The following is a 10,298-nucleotide window of genomic DNA, read 5'->3' on the forward strand; positions in this document are numbered from 1 at the left end:
GTGGAGTGCTCTTCTGCTCCCCAAGGCAGCACTCTCCTCTGCCTCACACATTCTTTGTCAGATAGACAGGCTATCTTTTACTTAAATAGAAAACACTGACAAACTAAAAACAATGCTTGCATTCATTCTTTAAAATATACACAGTGAAAAAGTGAGTTTTCTTGTGTTACATGTTCTGTATTAAAGTCAATGCTTGTCCTGTCTGTACTTGTGATCTGTTGAGGGACCTAATTCTTTTGTGCCACTCCACTGAATGCAGCGCTCCTCTTCGTGTGAATCAAATCACTGCTGGGCAGAAAAGTTTGCCAAGCTCCAAGTAAAACAGCGTAAGTCAAGACTTGGATAGAAGGACATATTGCTAACAGGGAGTATTTAACTGGGTATCTAGGTAGTTACAGCTCTTTTTGAGAAAGCTGCCTGTTGAGAAGTCTGTCAACACTGTAAATACTCAAAAGTGTTGATGTAATTAAAGAGCTTTTCAGTGGGTTTTCTACTGATAATATAAGCATAGAGTTTTCCGTATTTTATTTTTCTCAATAACCTGATCACCAAATCATACTCTAATACTGTTGGAATACATAGTTCTGTGTTAACTATATAGAATTTGTAACATTGTATGTCTGATTAGTGTTGCTACTAAATTATTAAAATGTTTTGTGTTCGGAGTCTTTTACTTTCTGTATCAGAAGAGGGCTATGGCTGATTTTAACAGAAAGGTAGGCAGCTGTGCACCTAGGAGAGGAAAATGTTAATTGCAGGAAGATTGAATTCAGGGCAGAAAATAGAAATGTTTACAAATTGGCCTATTTGTGTTTCTGTGGTAGGTGTTAAGCAAATAGGAAGAGTTATTTTGGCTGCTCTGCAGGATGTGCTAATTTTTAACATTAAAATAAAAAATGGAATTTCACATATACATGTAAACAAATAATACATATTTAATAGGCAAGTAGCTGGTAATTGTCTAGAAGGAGTGAATTTCTAGCTTAGTGTTGCAATTTAAAGTTACTTGAATTTTTTTGTGTGGTCCATTGTATTATGTAGCCAGAACACACTGCTTAACATTTTATCTACCAAAATTATTTTTTAAAATGATATAAGGAAATGCTAAACATTTGAAATTGGTTTTATGCTTAATGCAATGTGAACAAAAAAAATTAGTTGTTTAACAGAACTTGCCAGATGCAACTTTTATAAATTTTATTTAGATTGGAACTTTGCCTAGCAAGACAGCCATTTCATCTTGCATGCATAGGTGTGTGTGAACTGGAAAAGAAAAGATGAGATGAGAAGTAAAGGGAGTCTGAAGAATGCCTTTGGACATGAGTGGTGTCAGATAACTGAGTAAACAATGCAGTAAGTCCAAGGAACAGAGAAGATGGGAATCACTTTGGCTGGTCTGGGAGTTCTGGTGATCTTCCCGATGCTTGCAACAAATGTCCACGAAAATGTAGGTTTTGATTTGCTTTCGGAGAGGTGAAGAAGTGAGGGAATAAAATTAAGAATGACTGTATGGACTGATTATTTGAGTAGGAAGTGTTAAAGACAGTAATTACTACAGTGGAGATAGTTAATCAGAAGCAGTGGTGGCTCTCCCACTGTTTGGGTCAAGGTGCTTAAGTAAAGCTGGTGCAGTGATGATTTTAAGTGTCAATATTGAGTGAAGTTATAAATGGGGCTTGCAATAAAAGGCTGTCAGTGCTCAGTAAAGGCTCAGTGAAGTATGGGATGCTTGGTCAGCGGAGGCACTGATGCTTCTTGCCCCCAGCCCATAGGTACTGCTGAAGTGCTGGGCCATTCTCAGTAAGAGCTGATGAGGTTTGGAATGCTCTTTTGTCTCTAGGCTAGAATAATGCAGATTGGCAACTTTTAAACTGTGCATCAGGGCTAATCTCAAATTTATTCTGCCTGCTGCTGGAGAGAAAAGATGGTGCTATAGGCAGAAAGGGTTGGTGTTCATTAGTTGTGAATCAGTTAGCAGAGAACACCATGCAGGCTGTCCAGGAGGTGCAATATCAGACTATTGGGTTTACTTCACCACACCCCTGTATGCACACCCCCCTCCCAAACCCCCAGCATCACAAAAAGGGTTTATTGCCTGGGCAATGTAGAAGTGGTAAAATGTTTTAATTGCAGATTTTCTGCATTTATTTACTTCACTAAAATTTGATGGGTTGGAGGAATGGATCAGAATTAAGAGGAGCTTTTATATTGTGCAAGAAATCCTTTTTAAAGTTGGCTGTATTCAAGTGGTTATATGCCACAAATTTTAAGGAAGTGGGTTTAATTCTTAAGTGAAAAAGGTGGCTTAGGAAGAGGGGAGGATAACAAGCTTTGTAAAATATAGCTGGTTTGTGATGAACCACACACTTCTTCAGAAGTGAATGGTAGTACCTGCAGCAAACCGGGGAGAAACCTAAACATGTCATTTTAAATGGGTTTAAAAACTCTGAAACTGAACTGTCGGGTTGAATCTCTCTCAAACCTGAGATGCAGTTCTTTGAAAGTCTTTGGTTAAAGTGCAGAATCAGAAGCTGCTTTACAACACTGCTGCTGGGAAGTTTGCAAGGTAGTCCTTCAACACTGCCAAGAGAGTATTTCCTGCAAGTAAAATCTGTCACGCTCAGTGCAAAGATATGACTCCTGTTTCTGTCTAGTATCATATTTTGAAATGTTAGTCTTCCTATTTGAATTTTATATTTTGTTTCCACTTAGGACTATTACTGACTGCTAAACAAAACTCCAAACACCTTTTCTAATAATTTAAAATTACACTGTAAAATGCAAATTTACCTTTTAAACAGCATCACTTCCAAATGCAAATAACATGTCTACACATTGGTGATGGATTATTATTGAATAAACATAAGGTCTTTATGTGTATTTGATGCTCTCATAGCACAAGTCTAATGTTTATTATAGTTTAGTATTTCCTGTAATATCTGATAGACTTTTAAACACAGCCATGACTTCCAGAAAGCAATGTCAAGGAGAAAAGTAGAGACAAACTGAATTAATTCACCTCAGGGGACTATAAAAATATAAATGTAAAAATCTATATTTGCAAACCTATGATTTCTCATCTGGGGCTTTTAACTTCCAGACAGGTGCTTTATTAAAGCCCTCTCATGTATTTTTACATGAGAATATCAGCTAATGCAGTGAGAAGTAAAGGCACTCATCAACTTGCAAAGTCAATATATCACCACATGCTCTAGTAATGCAATTTACTTTCTTTTTCCTTGGGTTTGCAGGCAGGAGCTTCCCAGGTCATCTTCACCAATCCTCTGGAAATTGTAAAGATTCGGTTGCAGGTAGCAGGAGAAATTACTACAGGACCCAGAGTCAGTGCCCTCTCTGTTATAAAAGATTTAGGCTTTCTTGGTCTTTATAAGGTACGTACTTCTGCTTTGAGTGCCTTCATCATTTTATGCTAAACTTCTATATTGTTCAAACAAAAACTGTTAAAAACAAAGATGTCTTCTGAATTTAAAACCAATCTTTTCCTGCAGGGCAGCCCCACAGTGGAAAACTGAGGAAAACTCACTTCTATATTAATGGCAGTGGGATACAAAAAAATACTCCCCCATTCTATCCTTTGGGCTTATATGCCAAGCTACAGGGAGTCCTGTATTGCAGACCTCCTGGCTTCTGGCACTGCTCATTTCATTTGGTGGGGTTTTGTGAAAAGTTTCTTTTGCTTTCCCTGTGCGTTCTTATATTTATTTTGGATCTCTGTATCTCTATTGTTATCTTTGCAGCAGGATATTCTCTTTGTCTTAATAATTTGATGGCAGTGAAACAGTAGTAAAGTTTTGTAGGATTCAGATTTTTAAGAATTAAGTGGTGGGATTTGTCAATAAATTCCACTGAAAAAAGCCCGTTCTGTATGGTACTTCAGCAGAATGCCAGTCAACAGATTCCTTCCCTGCAGGTATACTTACTGCCATCATTACAGATCAGGTGTAATGGAGCAGAAGCTATTAGTTTCCTTAAACAAGAAGAGTGTTTCTTCCTGTATCTTCTGCCAGTGCAAGGGTAATACGTAAATTCAGCAGTTGTATGAGCTGTGCACTTACAAAACATTGCTTTATGTGATTTGCCCATAGACCTGCAATAATAGTATAGACATGTGCACATTTACTTTTAGAGCTGAAGCTTTTGTTTTGAATTTGGTAGATGAGATTTGTGACCACTGTATTTTCTTATTAAACTGCACCGAATCTGCAGCTTTTTTTTTTTTTCCTAACCTTCAGTGCAGCTTCTTTGGTCAACCAGATGATGATCAGTGTGAGGTCTTACAGTGCTCACTGATATTTTAGTAGTGCCTTTGTGTTTGGTGGAAAAAATGGCCTGCAGGGACTTGTCTTGCTGCTTCCCTGGTTTTCAGAATGACGTAAGGACTCATCTTTGCCACTTCCTTCATTGCCTTTGGACACATAGTGTGTAAGAAGTATTTATCCTAAGTACCGATGTCAGGATTGATGTGTATAATTTACCAAAATTAGACATGTACCTTGAATCTTGCTTATTCCAGACACTTAGTTTAGATGGGCTTTATTCTTATTTGCAAGTTCCCTGTATTGTCTGTTTCCTGAGACATTTTATCTTCTGTGTTATTTACGTGATATATCAAATGAGTTTGTACTTTCAGGGCTCAGGCTGCTTGCTGGATACCAATTTTAGCCTTATTTACAGAATTTATTTGCATTTTGTCTCTTTTCTCTGTGTCAGGGTGCCAAAGCATGTTTCCTCAGAGACATTCCCTTTTCTGCAATCTACTTTCCGGTTTATGCTCATAGTAAAATGATGTTTGCTGATGAAAGTGGCCATGTGGGAGGGCTTAATCTACTTGCAGCTGGAGCCATTGCAGGTAATTCTGCAGAATGTTTCCTAAAAGTAGTTTTTTTCTTCTTTTAGTGAATAATATTTAATATTCATTTAGTAGCCCCATATAAAGGAAGGTACTGTACCATTGTATCTGATTTAATCTAAATTTGATCACTGTTATCCTTAGTGGGAGGCGATGTAATTTTGATGAGAGCTAATTACATTTGCATAATGTGGATAAACAGCGTAATGCAGCTCAGCAACTTGTAGTCAAATTTGATCTGTCTGTCTCAATGGGGTTTTACTTGTTACTGAGCTCTCAGAGTTGAAGGCTAATTTGAATCTTTGATGAACATAAAATGAGAGATCATAAGAGCTAAGAAGAAAATGACTTACCCAGGTTTGGATTCCGGAATAACTGAAAGGAAACTTTGCTCAAATGTAATTGCTGAAAATAAGGCATTAGTTTGTAAAGAAGCTGGAGTACCATACTCTGAAATTTAAAATATTTTACAGCTTCTCAAACAAGTTTAGTATAAAGACAATATGCAGCTGTGATAAAAAGTTTTTTTTGCTAAATGGCAAGGGGTATAGAAATACTAGATACAGGAACTATAGTGGTGGATATTTAAGCATGCAGATAGAGAGGGTCAGATTCTGCACTGCCAAGGACGAGCTCAGCAGATGAAAACCAAGTATCTGCATGCAGCTTCTCAACCGTGAATGATTCAGTGTCAGAATCTGCAGTTCAAAAACACCACTGGGCTGAGCAAGACACTTTGCCACTTGTTACAATTGTAAGACATAACTATAGATACACATCAGTCATGAGTGCCTGTGTGTGAATAGCAGTTCCCTATATCGGACTTGATACAGAGCTTGGCCGCACCTGCTCTGTGCCAGTTGGCGTGTTCCTTATGCCAGAGTGAAGGGAGACCACCTAGGAAAAACCCAATAGATTTGTAGCCCTGTTTATTCTTTAGTATTGCAGAACTGCCAGAAATGGAAAATTATTTAGCTTATTATACTCATACAAAACTCCTATATAATTTAAAAAATATTAACTTTATCTCCCAGAAGACTTTTTAGACTGCAAACTTCACACCTTCTCTTTGTTTCATTAGTGTTTGTGTTGCTCATACTAAGTGATGAACCCTGTTAAAAATGTGTGTAAATCTCATAGGCCTAGTTTTCTAGTATGTACAGGAATCTGCCTCTCTGAATTGCAAATTTCAAATTCTCAGTTGCTCACTGAATTCCTGTTATGCGTGCGCAGCAGGCAAGAAATACAGTCTGAAGGGATCTGCCTGGAAGGAAAATCTGCATATGATTGCTATTTGTGTATGCTTGCTGGCTTAATCACAGTGCTTCTGTTTTCCTTTAAAACCTCCTGAATCGGTCAGTGAGACTTCAGAGTTTATCATCACCTGTGCAAGTCAGTGACTTGTAAAAATTTTTAATTCAGTATTAACCAATTGTAAAAGTTTAACAGAAGTCAAAATTAATTTGATAATTTTAAGTCAGATGATGGTTCCTCTTTTTAAGGGGATGAAGTTTTTACAGTATGCAGAAGTATTCAGAAATATCTCAGATAACACAGTTATATACTGTGGAGTAAATTTCTGAAAACTCTCTCCTTTCCTTGGACTAGAAAGCCGAGAGTGGTGCCTTAGAAGTGGAGATTTGTTCTTCCATCACTGCTGGCTAATATCACACTGTTGGTACTAAGCAGACTTGTAAAACACCGTCATTGTCCTCAGTCTTTATATGGCTTGCCTACTGAAGTAAGCAGCATCTATTCTACAGAACAGTCCAAACAGCAGTATAGACGTTATTTCTGTAGAATAGGGGTTTTAAGGAGTAGTTTTTCTCATCAACACCTTTAACAAAGGGATGCATAGGATTAAATTCCCAAATCAGTCATCTATGTAATTTGCAAAATATGTCGTAGAGTATAAAAAAATACAGTAAATTTGCACAACTAATTTTTATATATTACATATATAGCCAATTTTATCTTGTTTCAGACTACTGCTATTGCCAGACCACTAGAAGATGTTGAGAATGGTTTTTGATAGTTTATTTCCTTTACTATCAGTTACAGCCTTTAAATTTAGAGGAAAGTCAAAACGATTATATCAGGCACGACAAGTTTATATGACCATCAAGAGTAAAAACCTGCTTTTTTTGTAATGTCTAGCCTTTGTAAAAAATATGAAAGTTTGCACTTGTATTTTTCAGTTGTAAGTGTTTCATCTTTTACAAGATCCTTTGTGCAAATTAAATGTGGTTTTCTTCTAAAAGGTGTGCCTGCTGCTTCTTTGGTAACCCCTGCTGATGTCATCAAGACAAGACTGCAAGTGGCAGCTCGCGCTGGTCAGACAACATACAGTGGAGTTATTGACTGCTTCAGAAAGATTCTAATGGAAGAAGGCCCTTCGGCTTTGTGGAAGGGAGCTGGAGGTGAGAAAAAAATTATTAAGGCTGACCCCAAATCTGCAAATCAGCACTTGCTTTGTTAAGGACTCAGAGCAGTATTTACAAGGTGTGATTGTGAAAAACGTAACACCTTGTTAAAAATGTTTAGCTTCTCTCCTGAGGAATTGTTTTATTTGTTTAACACTATGATTTGTAATGTTTAACAGCTCGTGTGTTCAGATCTTCACCCCAGTTTGGTGTTACTTTGGTCACTTACGAACTTCTGCAGAGATGGTTTTATGTTGATTTTGGAGGCCTGTAAGTCAAGTATTTGCTATTTAGCTTGCACGAAACAACTGCCAAGTTCAAAGAAAAAAACCCTGACTTTTTCATGCATGGGACCCATTAAAGCTTGTTGACTTTGAGCACCTGTACTTAAAATTGCAGCATGTAAAAAAAAAATCCCCTCAATTATATATCCTTACATAATTGAGGGAAACTTGCATGCCACTTGTAAACAGATGAGGAGATAAAGAGCCATTTCCTATTTATTTCAATACACTAATTTGTATTTCCATTGTAGCAACATAGTTTTGTCCATTTTCCTCGTGACACTGGAAGTTAAAAAGAATTTACGAAAGTAGCAGAAAAATGTAACTTCAGTTTTGGGTTTGATTTAAAATTAAGTAGTGGTCTGACCTCATTCACTTCACCATAGGCATTAATTATTTAAGGTCAGCTTTAACAGTCTTCCATATTCAGACAAAAGAATTAAGTATTTAAGCCTGAATAAGTCAATTTAAAGTCCTTCCTTATGTAATCTAAAAAGACCTTTTTTCTTCATTCAAACAGCAAACCCACTGGATCAGAATCTACCCCAAAAACTCGAATTTCAGATCTTCCTCCTGTGAATCCTGCACATATAGGCGGATACAGACTTGCTACAGCTACGTTTGCTGGTATAGAAAATAAATTTGGTTTGTATCTTCCAAAGTTTCGAGCTCCTGCCACCACCTCAGCTCAAGCACACAGCTGAATCCTGAAAAGATGTTCCAACTGAACAAAGTGATGCAGTGGAACGAGTTCACAAGAGTACTGCTGTATTTTTTCCAGTCAGCTGCATGTGTTCTAGCTGAACTGAGCTTGCAAATCTAATTGCTCCTTTCAGATATTCATACATACCTGCATTTATTTATTTACACACAAGGAACTGATTGAAGCTGTGGTTCTCTGCCTTGTTTTAACCAGTGGCATGAAGCTGTAGCCTAGACTTTGCCTTGCACAGCTTGCATTTAATGTTACTGTACATATTGTACATCTTTGTACAGAGACATCAGGGCATCTATACACATACATTTATATAATGGGTATTGCAGTTCAAAATAGTTTGAAATGTACAGATGTTTTGAAGGTGTTTTGTTAACAATCGTGACAATAAAATGTTTAAAAACACTTGTGTCAGTTCGCTTCTTTGAATTTTTGGGAAGTTGTCCAGCATGATTGTTTTTCCCTCCACAGAGTAAACGTAAAGGTCAGATGCACCATTTAATGAATGGACAGGACTCTGCAGGAATGCCCTTCCCTCTGGTAACAGCAAAGGAATGAAAATGCTCTGTGCTGGCTCATAAGTGTTAGCACAGTAATTAGATGAGCACATGCAGTATTTTATTTTGCAGCACTACTTTATGACAAGGAATTCTCTCAAAATACAGGCAATACTAAATATGTAATAGATATTACTTCTACAGTAGCATATTTAAAACACAGTGAGAGATTTGCCAGTTACTGGCAAGTCAAGACAAGAATTTTTACAGGGTTTATTACTCAGCGTGTCTTTTTTTCCTGAATAGAAAACTTGTTATAAAAAACTGAAAGCATTCTCTTTATTTCTAGATTGTTTTACCATGAGATTAGGTTATTCTGTGGAGGAAAAGACCTACTTATATTTGTATTATTTTAATACACCAAACTGATTGTTTACATTTACAGGTGAGTGGAAGTGTCTTGGGGTGACCTTATGATGTGCATCCCATATCGCTGCCTATGCCCAGAAATTAATTTTTGGGCCTTTCTATGCCTTTAAACTGAGCCTGAGAGGGGGAAGAAAAAAAACCTGAGCAAAAACTTTCTCAAAGCAGTTTGCAGCTTGTTCAAGGACACAAAAAGATAGCAGGTTTATTTTTCCCAGCTGGGGCAGGGGAGCAAGGAAGCACCCAGCTTGCAGCTTTTCCAGTCAGCTTTTGGCCAGTTTTTTCCAGTTTTTCTTGTTCTCCGGAGAGAGACTGAGAGCTGAACTTTTCCTTCTCTGGAATTTCGGATTTTCTCCCATTTTCTACTGGACTGCTTGATTGTTGTAACATCAGAGCACATCGGGAGGACTTTCCACCGGGCACAGAGGGCCTGGCCCTGGGCCAAGCCCCAGCTCCGAGGAGACCAAAGGGAGGACTCGAACACTTTCCCAGGTTTTTCCTCTACAGCGATAGATTTTACCATTTAACATTATTTTCCTTTCCCGTGTGTTTGTTAAATAAATAGTTTTATCTTCTTCACTTTCCTTTGAGGAAAATTTATTTTTTCCCGAACCTGGTGGGGGGAGGGGTGGTTGTGCCTTCTCTCAGAGGATATATTTCTAAATTTGGCCAAACCGGAACAGGAAGTAAAAGAGAAAGTGAAAGCTTGAACTATTTCTGGCTTAATATCTGCCAAAAGTTTCCCTGGTATAATTAAATGCAAAAATGTCAGAGGAAATAGGGGAGTCTAGATTTCTCCTGTTGTGGAACAAAATTAGTTACACTGTCCAGCCAGCCAGAGACAAGATGGCTGGGTTTCCAGCCTTGCTTACTGAAGTTTTACATGTTTCTTACAGGGTTAAACATCCTGGACTAGAGCATACCCAAGTGGTATAAACTGATTTCAGGTTCTGTTTTCTTACTTAGGTGACAGCAGGCCCATCAGGGATAAATCAGTTTATGAAGAAATGGCTTCTTAAGAACTGAACACTACACAGACCAGCCCTCCTTCAGCTCTAGCCTCTCAGAAAGATAAAAATGACT

The 10,298-nt window shown here is 37.7% G+C and overlaps 1 protein-coding gene across 1 annotated transcript in view; it reads left to right on the forward strand.

The window, feature by feature from the left end:
- Positions 1 to 8,697, forward strand: part of SLC25A12 (solute carrier family 25 member 12) — a 46,533-nt gene extending 37,836 nt beyond the window's left edge. The window contains exons 14-18 of the mRNA XM_082285149.1: positions 3,252 to 3,392; positions 4,732 to 4,870; positions 7,132 to 7,290; positions 7,473 to 7,563; positions 8,098 to 8,697. Coding sequence (XP_082141275.1) covers positions 3,252 to 3,392; positions 4,732 to 4,870; positions 7,132 to 7,290; positions 7,473 to 7,563; positions 8,098 to 8,281 — 714 coding nt within the window. The 3' untranslated portion in view covers positions 8,282 to 8,697. The remainder of the gene's footprint in view (positions 1 to 3,251; positions 3,393 to 4,731; positions 4,871 to 7,131; positions 7,291 to 7,472; positions 7,564 to 8,097) is intronic.
- The last annotated feature ends 1,601 nt before the right edge of the window (positions 8,698 to 10,298 follow it).

This window comes from Coloeus monedula (assembly GCF_965178545.1).
Source record: "Coloeus monedula genome assembly, chromosome: 7".
NCBI classification, from domain to species: domain Eukaryota; kingdom Metazoa; phylum Chordata; class Aves; order Passeriformes; family Corvidae; genus Coloeus; species Coloeus monedula.